This window comes from Homarus americanus, unplaced genomic scaffold, assembly GCF_018991925.1.
Source record: "Homarus americanus isolate GMGI-L3 unplaced genomic scaffold, GMGI_Hamer_2.0 scaffold59495, whole genome shotgun sequence".
Lineage (NCBI taxonomy): Eukaryota > Metazoa > Arthropoda > Malacostraca > Decapoda > Nephropidae > Homarus > Homarus americanus.
This window is the reverse complement of record NW_024732415.1, coordinates 4,801,714-4,821,262: the sequence shown is the minus strand read 5'-3', so window position 1 is coordinate 4,821,262 and position 19,549 is coordinate 4,801,714. Positions and strand designations below refer to the sequence as shown.

Below are 19,549 nucleotides of genomic sequence, written 5' to 3'. Positions count from 1 at the left end.
CCGAACGTGAGCCTGGAAGATGTGATATCGAAGAGCTCGCTGCACCCGTAACCCAGTGACAGTGATTACAAGCCTTCCTGTGTCCTTGTCACAATCAACACAATGATGGTGAGTTCCCAGGGATATGATACCACGCTATCAAGGCCGTGTGGCTCTATGATGCTGGTGCTTGTGCACCTATAGGCAGGAGGACGGGCAAGAGTGGCTATATAAGTGAGCGAGAGAGACCACACGTCCACACATACTCAAGTATTGTCTGTCATGAGAATCCTTCTAGTGCTGCCTCTTCTCGCCGTCGCGCTCTCTCTAACAGGTACTCTCTTGTAACACAGCAAAGAGCCTCATTCCTATTAGACCCAAACTTACTGTAATTTAATTATTAGGACTGAGCTCCTTTAGAACTGCAGCGCCCACTTAACTAGGCACTGTACACTCTTGCCCTCGCTTGTTCCACTTTATCGTCTCCCTCCCAAAAACACGTGTGTACATTTATTTACCCGAGAGAAAGTTTTGATATTGAATTATTATCACCACGGTATTTTCATCATTGTCATTATTTAGTTGGGGATCCTTCACATCTAGTCTTTTTTATATAATAACTTTTTCGCCAGAGTGAGATACATATCTTTGACTTTTTTATTTTCCTTTTTTGCTGAGCTCGTTAACCTCTACAGACCTTTGAGCAAGTCACGAGGAACTTACGTTATGCGTAGTTCCTGTAAGTCAGAACTTATAGGGACGAAGAATTAATATGAGATATTTTATTTCAAAATTATGATATTTGGGCACAAACTGAGCGGAGACAAAAAGCTTTTCCATACATCAGTTCATAATAACAACAGAGCTAAGTTGTGATAGATCATTACGGAAGGTCAATAGCAAACATCCTTTACGCTGGCTCCTGTAGTTTTTACTTTGACAAACATCCACCAGGCGGGAATGACTGACCAGTCCTGACTCTTAACCTGACAATGGAAGGATATTGTTGCAACCCAAGGCAAAGACTGGCTAGTGCCGGAGACTAGTATGACTGGGTGAAAAGTATATTTAGACACTACAGACGATCACACACTATCAGCCATATTTCTCCAGGTGTTGGAACTCTTTTCTCAAAGGCCGGGAGTGCAAAGCACTAACCAAGGAACCCAAACATCCCTTTTTATGTTAAATCCTAACTTCTATACAATGAAGAATCTTAAAAGATAAAAGAATATTAATCATTTATATGTTTATTAATTTATATATTTATTCATCTTCCTTCTCTTCCTCCCAGTAGACCAAATACAGACCACATCAGTACTGAAAAATTTATAAATTGCTTCTCCATATGCAATACTAAAGCAATATTATTTTGGTTAGATTTTCCACGTTTAATATAACTAATTATTCTTGGGCTTTTCTTCACTGTTTTGGCTTTTATCGCAAGGTTTCGTTGTATTAGGGGAGTAAACATTACAAAATAAAAATTTTATAAAACTAAAATATTGTGTTGGCCGCCCTGAGTGTACCGTGCTCAGCCTAAAGAGTCATATTTAATGTTTACGTTCAGGAATGTTACAGTTAAAGTGAAGTGTACGACGATGGACCATACAAAATGTTTACGTTCTCTATAAATTAATTTTCTTTCTTTTATTCTGATAAAATTTTAAGGACTTACACAATCTCTGAGTATTACCTTGCGTCTTCTTTTTCATTTTACGATTTGCCAAATTTCAAGCGCATGTTTGCAGCTCGTCGCTTACCAACATACAGTCGCCCACACTTCCACGTGGTACAGTTAGCGTTTGCCAGTCCTATTTCACCATGATGTGTGAATCCAGAGTGCACTGAAGCATGATTCCGAATCGCTCGTGAGTGAGGGGTAGATGTGGTACACAGGTTGAGGGGGTTAAGGTTTACTTTAGGAGGTAAGAGGGATGGGAGAGGGCTTTTGCAGCTACTACGCAGTGTTTAATAAGTAAGGATATAAATTCGTAGGATGAAACAAACATTAGTAGTAGAATTTGTCACCACATATTAAGGATGTATTTCAAGCTCATTTAAATCCAAACTGAGATTCAGGTGACGATTTTACGCGCGAGGTGATTCGACACATATGGAGGCCTAATGTAGAAATTATTATTATCTCTTTAATTTGTCGACAGAGGGCGTGATGGTGTGCTACTTGGAGTCATGGGCCGTGTACAGGCCAGGGAAGGGCAGTTTTGATGTAGAGGACGTTGATCCCAAGATCTGCTCTCACCTCATCTTTGCCTTTGCCGGACTTGGCTCCAATTCGAAAATCAAGGTAAGACTATAAAGAAACTAACGTAACTTTTCTGGTGATAATTTATGATATATTCTAAGAACTCTCTTATTAAATCTTAAGTGTTTTTATATTTTGTGTTATTTCAAGGACATTCTAACATTCAAATGTATATATTAGTATACAGTACAGTTTGGTTACTAGGGTTAGGCAACAAATTATTCTGACTACTTAATGTGATGTCTCTGGCAGGTTTTGGACCCGTGGCACGAACTGTGTAAGGACTACGGAGAGTGTGCCTACAACAGGTTCACCGCTCTCAAGGAGAAGAATTCCGCATTGGTCACAACCTTGGCCATCGGTGGCTGGAATGAGGGTTCGACCAAATACTCCAATGTTAGTAAAATTACATATATTTTTTATATAACGTTATAACCTTATCTATACACGATATTAAGGTCTTAATTATGCTCCTATTTGTTTGGGAGTGGAATAAAATTTGATAGACACATAGAGATAGAAATATTCGCCTTGTACTTTGGCTCAAAACACTTGCCAATGCAAACACTCTTTGTGCTACCCCTCTTTGTCTTTGAATGAAGAAAGATTTTATTGACATACAATATAAAGACAAAATGCAAATGTGGCCCTAACTGTTAACAGATGGCTATGGATCCCGCCAAGAGGAAGACCTTCATCGACTCCTCCATCGCCCTGTGCAAGGATCACAAATTCGACGGTCTAGACCTCGACTGGGAGTACCCATCCATGAGAGGCGGCAAGCCTCAGGACAAGGTCGGTGAATACACTCATACTACATTCACTTATTTCATGTGCTCATATAAACTGAATGCACAAGTACAGTATATTCTTTAGTTCACTTTACGGCCTACATGCTGTGGACTGCATAATCCAGATACTGTGGATGGTGTGACCCTGACACTGTAGACTGTATCGCTGGCATACCGTAGAGGTGTAGACTGTGAAAGGCTGGGAGTTTATAGATTATTTTCTTTGCAGCAAAACTTCGCTACCCTACTCTTGGAGATGTCGGACTCCCTGCACTCCAACGGGATGATCCTGACGGCCGCCGTGTCTGCCGGAAAGGATAAGATCGATGGTGGATACGATGTACCTAAGATGGCCCAAGCTCTCGACATTATGAACCTCATGACTTACGATCTTCACGGTGACTGGGAACCCTTCGTCCACCACCAGTCTGGACTGTACCCTTATCCCGATGACACCGGCGATAATAAGAACCTTAACGTCGTAAGTTATATCATACCTTTCCCGTTCACTTTCCCCGAGTCTCACATTAGGATGTCCTTAACGAGTTTCCTTACCTTTTGATGTGAAATGTATATCAAAGTAGCACAGTTAAAACTACGATGGAAAGATGGAGGCTAAGAATGGGATCGAAGCTGTATAGATTTTATGGGAACCCAATACTTTGTTTGATTCCCGTTTAAAGAGAATAAATGTAAGAGGCGTTGTGAATCTGTTATATGACCCCTATGTCTGTTATGATTCATCCAGGATATTCTTTTGTGTAAGTTAGTGACATTGTTATCCTCTCTCCTATTTCAGGACTTCGCCGTGAACTACTGGATGGAGAAAGGAATGCCCAGCTCCAAGATCGCCCTGGGTGTGCCCCTCTACGGTAGATGCTGGACCCTGGACGACGCCTCCAAGACAGACTACTACTCACCAGCCAGCCAACCAGGAGAGGCTGGACCCTGGACTGAGGAACCGGGCATGTGGGGATACAACGAGGTACTCTTGTCACACCAACTCTTTTCTTTTTATCATAATAACAATATTATTCCCCGCCAAGTAATAAAAACAATCGGTGTTTCCCTCCTCAATTTTAGGACCTAAATATCCACTTTGTTGTCTAGCCTAAAGTACTGTATTTACAGTTGGATGTCTAGGGATGGTTTACTCCTCAAAGAATCCTGGCACCAGTAAAATTAAATAATCATTTTCATACGGTTGCGTAAAATTTTGTGTCATATTTATCTGCACTGCTGTGCATATTTGACTCTTATATTGTTACATTTATTCAAAACGGCCACATCACACCAAAACGCAATCTTAACCTCCCTTGAAGAAGAAACATGTTCGTAAGGACAAGCAAAATCAAGCTGGTCACCTCTTGTTTGTTTGTTTTTCAGATCTGCTACGCGCAGACGACGCACCCCGACCAGTGGACCATCAAGACAGCGCCAGGCATGAACGAACCTTACGCCTACCGTGGTAGGCTGTGGTGCTCCTACGAGAACCACACCTCCGTCGCTATTAAGGTAAACTCACCATTTAACTTGTGTATATCAAGAAAAGGCTTATCAATGAAGATAAAACTATATTTTTATATTCCATAGAGTATCTACGCCTATATAGTAGCAAAATATTCTGGTTTTATCAGTAATTAATTGTCATACGCAGGCTAGCTACGCCAAGGAACACAACCTGGCAGGCATGATGGTGTGGAGTATCGACACTGACGACTTCCGCGGCGACTGTAACGCTCGTCCTTATGACCTCATCAAGACCATGGTGGAGACCTTCTCTGGCGGTATCATCACCGTTCCCCCTCCACCTCCCACCACCACCAGGGTAAGCTACTCTCTACCCATTCAATATGAGACCCTCTCACTCGACCTAATTCATACCATGTAACCCTCTCAACCTCTCTGCTGTGTGGATCAGCACCAATTCTCTTTTGGGCAACAAAACAGATTTGGCAACAATATTCGGTTCATTAGTATCTCTTTTGTTTAACTTTGACTATTACAGTAATATATGTGTGTGTGTGTTGTGAGACAATTATGTAATTATGTCGACCTGAAGAGCATAACTCTATTCTGAACCACTTTGACTGACATAGAATGTGTCTGGTAGTAAATTTTATATTTCGTATTAGTTTTAACACTAAAGATATGGACTTTGTCGTACAGGACCCGAGCGCACCGACTGAGCCCACCACGAGCACCACCACCACTACTACCACCACCGTTAAGCCGCCTCCTGACGATGTGTGCACTGAGCCCGGTAACAACGCTGACCCCAATGACTGTACCCACTACTATGAGTGTGCTCCGGTCAGTGCCTTCCTCTGTGTATCTTTGGATTTCTTGTAGAATTGTTAAAATTCATAAACTAAACATTTTAACAACCAGACGTGGCGCCACCATCTAGTAGACCCTTAACTTGTTCCAAATATTCCCTGCAATATCCCGTTAGATTCCTACATATAAAAATTTTGTGCCAACTGAACTCAAACTCCTGAAATTCTTAGTGGCATGAAGTTTACTTTCATGTTTATCTGTTCATCACTTTATATTTGTTTATTTTCTTAACTTCATTGCCTCATTTCCTCAAAGCATTCTCAGGTGTGTACAACCCCTCACACTTCCTCGTACTAACACTAAGGTTATTCACACACAATTCCTTATACTATCCTCCCACCAAACACTGTATCATATTCATATCACTTACAGCAATAACTACGAGGAAATTCATTAGTGCAGATATAGTGCTGGCAGTGTCAGTTAATGTTATGTTTATTTTTGACAGAATGGGTCAGGGGGATATGATGCTACGGAAGAGAAGTGTCCCGCCGGCACTCTCTTCTCCCCCACCAACCACCTCTGTGACTGGGCCAAGACTGTGTGTGCAGAAGGAAATGTCTGCGTCAATGACTGCGCCTAATACACCAACACTACCATCGGGTCACAAGCACTAACTGACTGAACCTCTACAGGATCAAACAGGCACAAGTGTAACTGATGATTTGTTTTGAAAGAAATAAAACAAATTACGATTAAATTGTATTTTACTGCGATGCCTTAACCGACCATAATCATACAAAAGATAAATTACCTACGATGTCCGAGAATATTTAACGACGATAATTGAAGGACACAAAGTTCTCATTTTAAGTAAGTCTTGAAACATACTTTATGGTCGGCTGTGGTGTTGGAACATATGGCTGCATAACACAGTACAACTACTAATTAATATTTTAACTTAACACATTCTTTATAACACATTTACACGTTATAATCAGTATAGCAGCCAAAACTTGTGACTGATAATTCAGTGGTTTATTTGTCTGTGTACAACGCTAAGATATTTATGTCATTATACCCCAGCCAGTCGGGGCAATAGACCAAGAGCCCAGGCTTTATTGGGTACAACGAGGTAAGAGTGCATAGCGTTATAAGATAAGATAATACAGGTTGTTGTATGTCGGTGTACTTGTACAGTCTCGTACAAGATTCTTCGAACACTGATGGAGACACCTGGCAACTAAAGGCCGTATTTTTTACCATAGTAAGTAGTAAAAATTATGAATGAATGTAAAAGGTTATCGGTGATTGTTTACTTAGTTCACTGTTGCTTAATTATTGGTTGGGCTTTGTTCTTTCGTATTATATTATATTACGTGCTTTAGTAAACAAACGGCCTTGAGTTGCCATCTGTCTCCTGCAGTGTCCGAAGAATCTTGAATGAGACTGTACATGTGGCAAAAAATTATTACGACTTCTTAAGATTTATTGAATGGCATATAAATGAAACACGAAGTAATTTGAAACACCTAACGTGACTTGTATTTGTGTTGATAGCCCTATGTTAAAATTACTAATGGCTGCTTAGAATTCTTTATTAGTTTCGTATACCCTTTTTGCTGTCTCCATCGCACCTGAGTACATGACACATTCTTCTTTACCATATTAACTTTTGATGGATTAATGTAATTACTAACCTTGTTATACGCTTAAACACCTTAACGACATTAAATTGTCAATGACAGCGAATGATATCATTGATGTTACTCCGGCCAATGATATTGCTTATTCAGTTTTCACTTCCTAAATGGTATCACCTGAAGATTAGGCACCCACACTTATTTCACCTGATGATTAAACACCTCTTGTCGGTTAGTTTAGGTTAGGTTAGGGTAGCACTAGGTTATGTTAACGTTAGGGGGTTTAATCATCAAGTGAAATAAGTGTGGGTGCCTAATCATCAGGTGGTCCCCTAATTGATATTAAGTATAGGATATACTCAAAGTGCTGTCTGTGATTCTCTGACATACTCTCGTCACCACACAGGCCAAGTTGGCGGGCTTATGACTTGGAGCATTGCGATGACGACTTCCATGGCTACTGCCACCATCGGCCTTTCGACCTTATTATGACTATGGCGGCGACAACCCCACCCACCCTCAGTCGTGGAGTGACCACAAAAGGGGAAAGACGTACCCATAGGTTCTCTTGACTTCCTGATCGTCCCATAAAGGTCCCCTCAGAACCGACTCCCTTCAGCCGGCAAGGTTTTGCCCGTATGGGGGGTCGACGTAAACGCCCCAGACATCCTTGATACGGATGCCATTGCCAACTCGTCTGGTCATACTGAATCCAACACCCTTCAAGATTCAGACCCCAGTGATTGTGACAGTGACGATAATGTTTCTATGGGAAACTCTAGCCGGAGTGGAAACACCAATGCCACGGACCCTATCACCCTGCCCTCTGCCAATCAGCCAATTAAGCTGAATCTACACTTCCCCAAGGACTCACTGAAAACCGTCGAGGAATGGTTTAATTGGATGAAGAAGTTCTGTAGACAACATGGTCTCAACATTCAATTCCGAAAAGGTAGGAACCGGAACTTTATCAAGTGTCAGACTCCTGAGGTCTATGAAACACTTATTACTGTTGGCTTTGACGGGGTTGTCCTGGTGTCCCCCCCCCAGAATATTCTGATGAATGTTGCCACATCCAAGTGAAACCATTCCCCCTATACGCTGATGTCGAAGATGCTCGTGACTTTAATTATAGTACTGTATACTCAGTATACATCGACCTTACCGGGGGAAGATGCCACAAGCTGCTGTCATTGTCAAGTAAGTGGAAGGGAGTGGCCAACCACTGTGGAGTCCCACCCAGTCCTCCCTTCACTTTATGCAGAACCCTATCACCCTGGACCTGCTTTATGTGTTATCCGTTTTCATTGGGGTCACACATTCACTGCCTGCTGCTGACGTGATCATCCCAGATGTCGCTTCTGTTCACGTAACCATAACTCCGCCGCCTGTGCCCAAAAAATCAAAGACCACCTTAATAGGGGTGGTGTGGGCTATGTAGATGACCCCAGGTGCTGTAACTGTGGCGGTCGGCACAATGCTGACTCACGGCAATGCCCCAATAATCCGTCTGTCCAAGGGGAAAAGCCTCCCCGAAGGCCGCGTCTACCACAACGCCCCCAACCTCCCCGTCTACCGGGCCGCCTCCCTCTGCGTCCCCTCTGTTTCCAGCAATGATTTCCTCTTCAACAACACCTGCCTCCACCTGACCTCGCCAGGCTGCAGCACAACAGCACCTGCCGTTTCCCAACTCGACCACTACTGGGCCTCATCCCCGTCTCTACTCTGACGCTGTCAGGCCTTGTGCTCCCACCGGTGCCCCCTCCCCCCGGTGACATGACACAGATCATATCCCTCTTCCAATAATTTACCAATTGTGTTGAAAAACTCTTTGTTACAATCTGTACCACCATCTGTGACCTACACGGCCTACTCTTTCCTTCTGCTGCCACCTACTCACTCCTCCCCTCTGGTTTGACACAAGCTGTTAGTCCACCTGTGAGCCCCCCCCCTGCCCACGGCCTACCCCACCGCCGTCGGCCATCACTACTGGTGTGGCGGCTACTGGGCCTTCCCTCGCGTGTCCTGCTGCCCCCGAGTTAAGTCCTGCCTCATCTCCACAACACGTGATGCCTCAACCTGTCCACCCATCGCAAGCCGCGCCCGCTCCTGTGTCTGTGCTGTCTCCACCAGGGCTTCTTATTGGACCTGAGGACACCACCCCCGGATACCTGTACCCCACCGGCATGCCTGCACCTAAGGCCCACCCTTCCACGTCAGGGGTACACATGTACCCAACCGGCCATCCTGTAAACCAGTCAAATACACCACAATGGATAGCAACGCTACAGGACTGCAGGTACTCACCTGAAACATAAATGGCTTGCAAAACAAGTTTGGTGCCCTCAAAACTTATACCCACACTGAAGACGTCGACGTTCTGTGCCTCCAAGAAACGCGGTGTGCTGCTGGTACCTATATGTTCAGTGGCTACACATGTGTTGAGAGCCCATCCACCCCTGTTCCCCGCGTCGATGAACCACCACGAGAACGTGCACGTGGACTACGTATCTACGTCAAGAAGGATGTCCCCTACCAACCTCTCGACGCCCCCTTTGATGACGACACCACCGACTCACAGGCCATCACAATCACACTAAAAGGTATGTCCCTCAATATTGTCAATGCCTATGTGCCTCTCTCCACCTCTACTGTACCTGTCCTACCACACCATATCACCTCCACCCCCACCCCCCCTTGTGGGGGACCTCAACGCCAGGCACCCCAGTCTCTGCTCCCAGGGGCCCCACTCAAACTTCCGGAGTAACTCCTGACCCTGTACGTCTCCTCTGCCCTCCCTCACCCACCCACATCGGGGAGGGAAACTTGACTACATCGCTCTCTACTCTGACCCTCACTGCCCACACTCCACCTGCATCCTCCACTCCCCTCACAGTTACCAACACCTCTTCCCTCCCTGACCAGATATCCCTCCTCCTAGAGACAGGCACGTGACATCATTAGGGACCTGCTACGCTTTGCCATAAACAGATGAATTGTACCGGGAATTTTACCCCCACACATTTATCATTCTGTCACTTTATGTAACTTGCTGACAAAACCCATGACCCTTCAGCCTTCTACGCCCTTAATGCATGAGTCATGAAGGCAAGCTGAACTATGCATGCTTCCCAGATGGGAGCTGTAAACGCTTTTGCGCTTCACCTTGTACAGGATGTAAGGGGGTGCCCAATAAACTAGCCCCAGTGCGGGGGCAATAAACAAAATAAATCCCAGCCACCTACCCTGCCCACCTGGTGAGTCATCTACCCTCCTTGCCCACCACTACCCACACAGACTTTAATAACCTATGTTTTCTCCACCACCACTCCTCAGTATAATAGTACAACTTTTTTTCATCCTCACGCTCCATGTTTCTTTACACCATTTACTTCCTCCTCCTCTCATATTTATACATCTCATTACTCTTTCTCCCTCATACTGAACCTTCCACATACTCAAAGGATCGTAGTTATATATTGTGACTTATTTGCTTGCTTCCTCCCTTCCCCCAGGACCCAGATAAACCCACAACAGCCTCTACGACCACCGCGCCACCCGAAGGCCGCTGCCAGAACCCCGGCATCAACCCTGACCCTGGCAGCGTACTTAATATGGGAAGAACAAATACTGACAATGTATACAGCCTTAACAATATCAACCTAGAGAAGTCGACTTGTGAAAGAGACCTAGGGGTACTTGTAAGCCCGGACCTACGGCCTAGAAAACAGTGCGTTAATGATCGAAATAAGGCAAACAGAGTAATGGGTTTTATATCTAGAAGTGTAAGTAACAAGAGTGCAGAGGTCTTATTGCAACTATATCTTGCGCTAGTCAGGCCGCACCTCGATTATGCGGTTCAGTTCTGGTGCCCCTATTATAGAATGGATATAAATTCACTAGAGTCGGTGCAGCGAATGACAAAAATGATTCCGGGACTTAGAAACCTTCCATATCAGGAAAGGTTAAAGAAACTTAACTTGCATTCCCTAGAAAGGCGAAGAGTGCGGGGTAGGGTGACAATAGTGCATAGGGGTGAATTTCTAAAATTGATTAAATGGAATGGCCATTGGTCCAATACTGCGTACCCATGAAAAAAGAACACAGGCGAAATCCTGGGTCATTTGGACAATATTTAGAGGTAGCTCAAGTCAATTGAAGTTTTATCCTTTTGGCAAAAAATACGAATATTCATAATATGCCGGTTTATTTTAAAATTTACATATTGAGCAAGTTTATGTGTACACTGTACATATAAATGATTAATTCCTTTTTAAAATGAAACTGCAGTGAACACGCTTACATCAATGGGTGGGAGAGGTGTGGACAACCCATTCATTGTTTTCGCTTTTTGCTTGTAAGGTCCTGTTTTGATGTCCCTGGTTGTGACCGCCTCTGCTCTTCAACAACCTGCAGCAGATGTTGACGCTGGTCTTCACTCTTCGTGATCTTGCTGTTGAATGCCTGTATCAAGGCAATCCCTCTCTCTGCAGTGTCGTTGATGACTCTGAGACCACCCACAACTGCGACGCCAGTTTTGAAGTCTTCATCATCAGACCATGTGTCAGGTTCCTTGGACAAAAAAGAAGTCTTCATTTTGAGACTTTCAAATAGAAAGTTTGATCCTCTAGAAGCAAAGTCTGAGAGCTGCTTTGTGGGAAGGGAAGATGTGGCAGGAAGAGCAGCACGTTTTGGTGAATCTTCGGTCGCCTTCCTCTCAACGATTGCCCGAACTATGTTTGTCTTCATTGTTGCATTAACTTGTGGATCGAAGAGTGCAAGACCCACCAAGCCTTCACTGAGGTACCACAGGTGACGACCGAAGACTGTGAGACATGTTCTTGATATTTTGACGTCGTGGTACTCTGATGGAACAAGCAATCTTTTTGTCTACTCCTGCCATTACACCTCTTCTCCCTTTTTCTCGTTGCGCTGCCAGGAATGCTCGGTCTTCTTTGATGGTCAAGAGCTGCATTGCCTTGGGGTGGGCAACATCGAAGAGGTCCTCTAACTCATCACAAAAAGTTTCCTCTTTCTTACGTTGTGTGTCTGTAGTGCGAGTGCAGTTTTTCTTAAGTCCCTTCCACATTAAAAAAAGATCCACTACCTTTCGTCCAATACTCTTCTCAGTTATGGTAGGAATCCGTGCTTTATTCCAGAAACTAATAACCGATGCTGCAACTTCACTCGCAGAATCATTCACTGTTTTCTTATGTTCATTGTGACCGTGGAAAAACAGACGTAGAACATCTCCTCTTGAAGGAAGTTGTGCACCCGTGATTTCGGTTATGTGTTGACCAATGAGCCAAACTTCAGTTTTTGAACGTGTACTCTCCATTGAACCTGAAACAAACAAAAACATTTATGTAACTTATGTTGTTACTGTTATGCAAACAACAGCACCCATAAAGCATACGGCATGCAAGATCACTTGTATAAAGTTTTTAAAGTGTTATATACCTAAATTGATGCATTGATTTTAGACAAAGACAATGGTACTAACCGTAATACTGCAACAAGAGCGACGCACACACACCCACCGTCACGTCTCACACACAACTGATGCTACTGTACCAGTCAGACACTGGCACACAACCTCTTCCCCCTACCCCGACTGACACCCGCCTCTCCCTCCCCTCTGCATTGCCAATAGCTGCACCAGCCAAAATACTCATTACTCATTTTTAGAAAAAATGTTAGGAACAACTTTAGTTTGAATTTGCATTCTACATATACCTGCAAAGTTTCATAGTAATCGGTTCATAAATAAAGAAATTAGAAAAAATCAATAATAATTTCAGTAGTGTTAACTTCAAATGGCTTGAGCCACCTCTAAATATTGTCCAAATGACCCAGGATTTCGCCTGTGTTCTTTTTTCATGGGTACGCAGTATTGGACAAATGGCCATCTAAAAATAAAAACTTTCACTTTTTATTGTCACCCTAGACTGCGGGGAGATATGATAGAAGTATTTAAGTGGGTGAAAGGAATCAATAAAGGGGATATAGATAAAGTTCTTATAATATCCGAGCAGGATAGGACTCGGAGCAACGGATTTAAGTTGGATAAGTTTAGGTTTAGGAGGGAGATAGGAAGAAACTGGTTCACAAATAGGGTGGTGGACGAGTGGAACAAGCTTACCAACTTTGTAGTAAGTGCTGGAACGCTGGAAGTTTCAAAAGGAGGCTAGATAGATTCATGGATGATAGAGAGTGGTTGTAACTCTCGGCAGGAGCTGCCATGCACAGGCCAACCGGCCTATTGCAGACTCCTTATTTTCTCATGTTCTTATGTACTGCCTTTGTTCAATGGTGAGTACTACTGACCAGACTAATACACCTGAGGATCATTTGGCACCCTAGCTTATTTCACCAGCTGCCAGCCAGTGTTGAGTGTGGCCCCCAGCTGCCAACCAGTGTTGAGTGTGGCCCTTAGTTGCCAGCCAGTGTTGAGTTTGATCCCTAGTTGCCAACCAGTGTTGAGTGTGGCCTCCAGCTACCAGCCAGTGTGGAGTGTGGCTCCGAGCTGCCAGCCAGTGTTTTGGCCCAATTGCCAGCTAGTGTTGAGTGTGACCCCTAGTTGCCAGCCAGTGTTGAGTGTGGCCTCCAGCTACTAGCCAGTGTTGAGTGTGACCCCTAGTTGCCAGCCAGTGTTGAGTGTGGCCTCCAGCTACCAGCCAGTGTTGAGTGTGGCCTCCAGCTACCAACCAATGATGAGTGTGGCCCCCAGCTACCAACCAGTGTTGAGCGTAGCCCTGAGCTGCCAGCTAGCGTTATGTGTGTGGCCCGTGATCCAGTTCCGATAATTATTACTCTTAATTGTCCCGTCTCAAAGAACTGGCTTCATCATAGAAGTACCAATGTTGGTTGTGCTTCAAATTTAAGCATTCGCCCCGTAAGTGAAAGGTCACAGGTTCGATTCCCGGCGTTATTGGAGGAAAGGTTTCTCTCGTTGTACAGCATGCTAACCTTGTACATTCAGCAGTAGATAATACACTTATCATGTGCTGGTGGTGGAACAACTCAGGGGTGGCGTAACATTCTGCCAGGGGAGTGAAGTAACTCACTAGACTGCTGGATAATAAGAAACAGGTTAAATCTTTCCCGGTCACCTTACAGTATAATAGGAGAGAAGAATGTATGGAAGGAAAGAAAAATAAACACTAAATATATTTGTATATTTTGTTGCGCTGACGTGAATATATCATTGTTATATAAATGCGGATGCTAAGTAATTTTAAAATTATAATAAACATGATAAAACGGGTTCAATCGATATCTTAAGAGTATTATCAGATTAAGAAACAGCAAAGTGAAAAAATTAATAAATATAAAGAGAATAAGTGTGGCGTTGACTGGATGTCTTTGTGTGTGCCACTAGAAGTAAATCTTATATATACGAGGAGTTATTTATATTAAATTGTTGTGATGAAGATTAGTAGGAATATTTTCTAGGTAAGATTTTATAATGTTATTGCTCAAAAGGGGATAGTGTCTACGTTTGACCTTTCATGAGTGACCATCTTACGTTTAAGCGCTACTGGTCACGTTAACACATGAAACTATAATTTAAGTCATTCTCATAGTCCAGTGAGGTGTCGATGCCTCCTGTGAAAATAATGCCGGTAAATAGTTCATGTAAAAATGTAAATAAGATTAAGTCGCTAAAAGAACACTTCTCAGGAGCACACACAGATTTTTTTATATAAAATGAACAACGAAAGAGATCTACAACAAATGACTGCGCTCACGTACACGATATGGGATTAACACAGTCTCCCTTTGATATGCCCGTGATCTGATCTCCGTAACATCACGCTTCCACCATCAGACTTGTCATTCTCTGTACCCTAATTTAAGGATGAGCAATGTGTACTCGGCAACACCTATTCACGTCTGACACTGATTATAAATTTTCTTAAAGAGAACCATTTATAGTTCCCACAAAGAAGAGTTGCTCGCATTGTGACACGACGCGAAGAGACTAAGCAGGTGGGTGAACGGCGTCAGATGCAGCGGTACTGACACTTTATTTTACAAACTCGTCCACGGAGAACATTTTACCATATATTAATTATTTTTCATTAACTTCTAGCAATAAAAGCAAACTTATCCCTAGTAGACAAAGCATCAGTTAATTTTTAAATCTTGATCGGGCGATTATTCGTATCTACTGTACTACAGTACATTTGTACGTTCCTTGGTGTATATGTCCTCAAGACGTGTCCTAGTGATGAATGTAAGGATTAAAGACAATGGAGAGATCGCGGAGCTGGATTACAAAGGTGCAGGTGACTATCATGACGTAAATGGAGGTACTAAAGGACTCCGTGTTGTATTGTGGAGATATTATGTGTAGTATTGATGTAATATTCTGAGTATTGTATCCTAAGTTATGTAAATGTAGTGTGTGTTTATTTCCATGGATGGTTTGGTGTGAGGTGTGTGTGTGTGTGTGTGTCAGTAGGAGTAATGTCGAGAGTTTTGCAAGTTTGGTGATGATTGTCTATGCAGGTGGTGGGTGACCTGGGCGTGAGTGTAGGCTGTTGCTTATAGATAACAGTAGAAGCTCTGAAAGTCGTGTGATGGACCTATTAAGAACATAAGAAAATAAGGAGTCTGCAATAGGCCGGTTGGCTTGTGCATGGCAGCTCCTGTCGAGAGTTACTACCACTCTCTATCATCCATGAATCTATCTAGCCTCCTTTTGAAACTTTCCAGAGTTCCCGCACTTACTACAAAGTTGCTAAGCTTGTTCCACTCGTCCACCACCCTATTTGTGAACCAGTTTCTTCCTATCTCCCTCCTAAACCTAAACTTATCCAACTTGAATCCGTTGCTCCGAGTCCTATCCTGCTCGGATATTATAAGAACTTTATCTATATCCCCTTTATTGATTCCTTTCACCCACTTAAATACTTCTATCATATCTCCCCGCACTCTTCGTCTTTCTAGGGAATGCAAGTTAAGTTTCTTTAACCTATCCTGATATGGAAGGTTTCTAAGTCCCGGAATCATTTTTGTTATTCTTCGCTGCACCGACTCTAGTGAATTTATATCCATTCTATAATAGGGGCACCAGAACTGAACCGCATAATCGAGGTGCGGCCTGACTAGCGCAAGATATAGTTGCAATAAGACCTCTGCACTCTTGTTACTTACACTTCTAGATATAAAACCCATTACTCTGTTTGCCTTATTTCGAACATTAACGCACTGTTTTCTAGGCCGTAGGTCCGGGCTTACAAGTACCTCTAGGTCTCTTTCACAAGTCGACTTCTCTAGGTTGATGTTGTTAAGGCTGTATACATTATAAGTATTTGTTCTTCCAACATTAAGTACGCTGCACTTGCTGGTGTTGAATTTCATTTGCCATTTTTCAGACCACCCCTGCAATTTATTTAGATCCTCCTGTAATGCATTTGCATCCTGCCCTGAATTAATTTGCCGCCCTATTTTGGTGTCATCCGCAAAGTTGCTTATGTCACTGCTGATCCCAGTATCTAAATCTTTTATGTAGATTATGAACAAGAGTGGGCCTAGTACTGACCCCTGGGGAACCCCACTGGTTACGCGGCCCCACTCAGATTTAACACCATCAACGCTGACCCTCTGCGTTCTATCGGTGAGCCATGATTTTATCCAATTTAAAACTTTCCCCTCGATACCATGAGCCTAAATTTTTCTCAGAAGCCTCTGATGCGGTACTCTGTCAAATGCTTTGCTAAAGTCTAAGTAAATAACATCGTAATTTTCGTCATTATCTACTACCTCGAAGACTTTCCTAAAAAACGTTAGCAGATTTGTAAGACAAGATTTTCCCTTTGTAAACCCATGTTGAGAGTCGTAGATTAATTTGCTTTTCTCTAGATGCGATCGGATGCTATCTGCTATAATTGATTCAAGAATTTTCCCCACTACTGACGTCAAACTGATCGGCCGGTAATTTGACGCTGATGCTTTGTCTCCCTTTTTGAATATGGGTACTACATTTGCCTGTTTCCACAAGTCTGGCACAACTCAAGTGTCTAATGATTTTGTAAATAAGTTTACGAGGGGTCCGCTAATCTGTTCCCTACACTCTTTCAAGACTCGAGGGAAAATTTCATCCGGCCCTGGGGATTTTGTTTTCTTTAGTTTATTTATCTTCTTAAGAACATCCTCTTTTCTGATAGTGATATTCTTTAATTTCTCTTCTTCCTTTCCCTTAAATATCAGTTCCACCTCTGGAATTTCATCGCAAATTTCTTCTGTGAAAACTGATAAGAAGTAGCTGTTCAATGCTTTGCTTATTTCTTCACTGCCATTTATCAATTCTCCCCTCCCTGACTTTAAAGGCCCAACTTTGTCCTTGACCTTTGTCCTATATACCTGGAAAAATCCCTTGGGATTCGCCTTGGATTCTCTTGCTATTTTGATTTCATAGTCTCTCTTTGCTTTCCTTACATTTTTCTTAACATTCCTAGATAGTTCATTATACCTGTTTCTGAGCTGCTCCTCCCCTCCCTTTAATTTCTTATATATTCCTTTCTTTATTCCTATGTCATGTTTAAGTTTTCTGGTCATCCACCTTGGCTCATTCTTATTTGACCTAATTTTTCTGTATGGTATATTTTGTTCTTGTGCTTTATGTAGTATACTAGTGAATATATTATAGTCATGATCAATTATTGTGTCATCTATGACCTCACCCCTTCGTACTGGGAACTGACGTGACTGTTCCCAGGTGACCTCACCTAGGTACCTTCTTAACCCCTGATAATCCGCCAACCGAAAGTTTGGGACTCTGACCATATTGTCATTGTTTTTCGTTTCCCAATTTAGGGTGAACCTGATTTCTCTGTGATCACTGTTACCTAGTTCTTCCCCTACTGTGATATCTCTGATAATATTTTCTTTATTTGTTAATACTAGGTCTAATATATTGTCACCTCTAGTAGGTTCTGTAATTAGTTGTTTCAAAAATTGTCCTGTACTGCGTCTAGGAAGTCTTCAGATTCATAGTCGCCTACAATGTTGTCCCAGTCAATATTTCTGAAGTTGAAATCCCCCATAATGCATAGGTTGTTATATTTTGCTGCCCTACTCATTTCCTGCCATATGGGCTGAGCTACTTCTTTGCCAAGACTTGGGGGCCTGTAAATCACTCCCATAATTAGTTTTTCTCTTCCTTCCGTGATTTCTACCCATACAGACTCGGTTCCTATTTCACCCTTCATTGAATTATTAATACAACATTTTAATATATCCTTGACGAAGAGTGCGACCCCTCCCCCCTTCCTACCTTCCCTGTCCTTGTGAAAAAGGTTGTACCCTTCTATGTGGTACTCTGATAAAAAAATTTTGCTCGCCAGATTCATCCAAGTTTCGGTGATTGCTATGACGTCTACATTCTCGGTACATACAACCGCTCTCAGCAAGTCTATTTTATTTCTAACGCTCCTACTGTTTGTATAGTATACATTTAAACCTACCTGTCCCTGGTCCTGTTTTACCCCTTGTCCTGAGCAACTAATTTTGCTTCCCAGGACCTGCTTGTTTTTTGACTCCCACTTTCCCCGACCCCTCTCTACTGGCGAAACCCCCACTTCGGAGTGACAATTTCACGCTCCAGGGATGCAGACAACGTCTTTACATGCCCTATCCCAGCCCCAGGAAAACACACCCTAGTCCTACGTTTCCTATCTCTCGCACAAAAAGCCCTATCTACAAACCTCACCTGGCTGTCCCCAACTACCACGACCTTACCTGTGGGCAGGGTTTGTACAACTGCCCTTTCCTCTCCTTGATCCATACCGTCCTGCCTCTTCTCTTCCTCGCCAGCTTCCTGCAGCACCTGGTAAGGGTTACTACACTCCACACCCTGGTCAGCTTTCCTGAGCCTGACCCTAGTCCCCTTGGAGACAACCACTCTCCACACCTGCTCCTCCTTCGCAGGTGTCCTGCTAGGCAGGACACCTACCTGAAGGAGTTCCGTCCTGAGGGCTTCATTTTCCCCCTTTAGAGTGTCAACCTCACTCCTCAACTGCCCCAGCTGCCTTAACAGAGTGGCAAGGAGGTCGTCTTTCCCCACACTCCCCTCCTCTTCCCCCACGACACAACGATCCAAGGCGGCCATTTTCCTTGGTCTCTAACGGGAGCACTATCGGGCACGACCTTCTCCAAGCTGGGTCTGGAGGAGATATTAAAAGTGTGGAGAAGGTGTAATGTATTGTCTAATGGTACACCCTGCTGCCATATGGCATCTCGAAATTTGTGACCAAGTTCCAGTTTGCTGATCTGACTTTCTGCCTCATTTACACACAATTACAGGGTTTCAATTGTCTCTCTTACTATTGACTACACATACATATGGTATATCTTTTCTCACACTTGATCTGGGGTTTTTTTGTATTTATTATTATTATTATTATTATTATTATTATTATTATTATTATTATTATTATTATTATTATTATTATATTTTTTTTTCTTCGCCTCCCAGGCCTCGATGTGGGTCAGTGACCTGTGCCCGGGTGGGCTAATCCCTGTAAAAAACATGCAGTACGTGAGCAGTGGAGTGAGGGTGAAAATAAAAGAGAAGGGAGACA

General features: G+C 43.2%; 1 protein-coding gene across 1 annotated transcript; it reads left to right on the top strand.

The window, feature by feature from the left end:
• The first annotated feature begins 206 nt into the window (after positions 1 to 206).
• Positions 207 to 6,076, top strand: LOC121868630 (acidic mammalian chitinase-like). Its single transcript, XM_042369463.1, has 10 exons — positions 207 to 313; positions 2,145 to 2,287; positions 2,498 to 2,641; positions 2,909 to 3,040; positions 3,266 to 3,517; positions 3,836 to 4,021; positions 4,423 to 4,551; positions 4,694 to 4,864; positions 5,206 to 5,349; positions 5,825 to 6,076. Exons 1-10 carry the CDS (start codon positions 262 to 264, stop codon positions 5,957 to 5,959), a joined length of 1,488 nt encoding a protein of 495 aa, XP_042225397.1. The 5' UTR covers positions 207 to 261; the 3' UTR covers positions 5,960 to 6,076.
• The last annotated feature ends 13,473 nt before the right edge of the window (positions 6,077 to 19,549 follow it).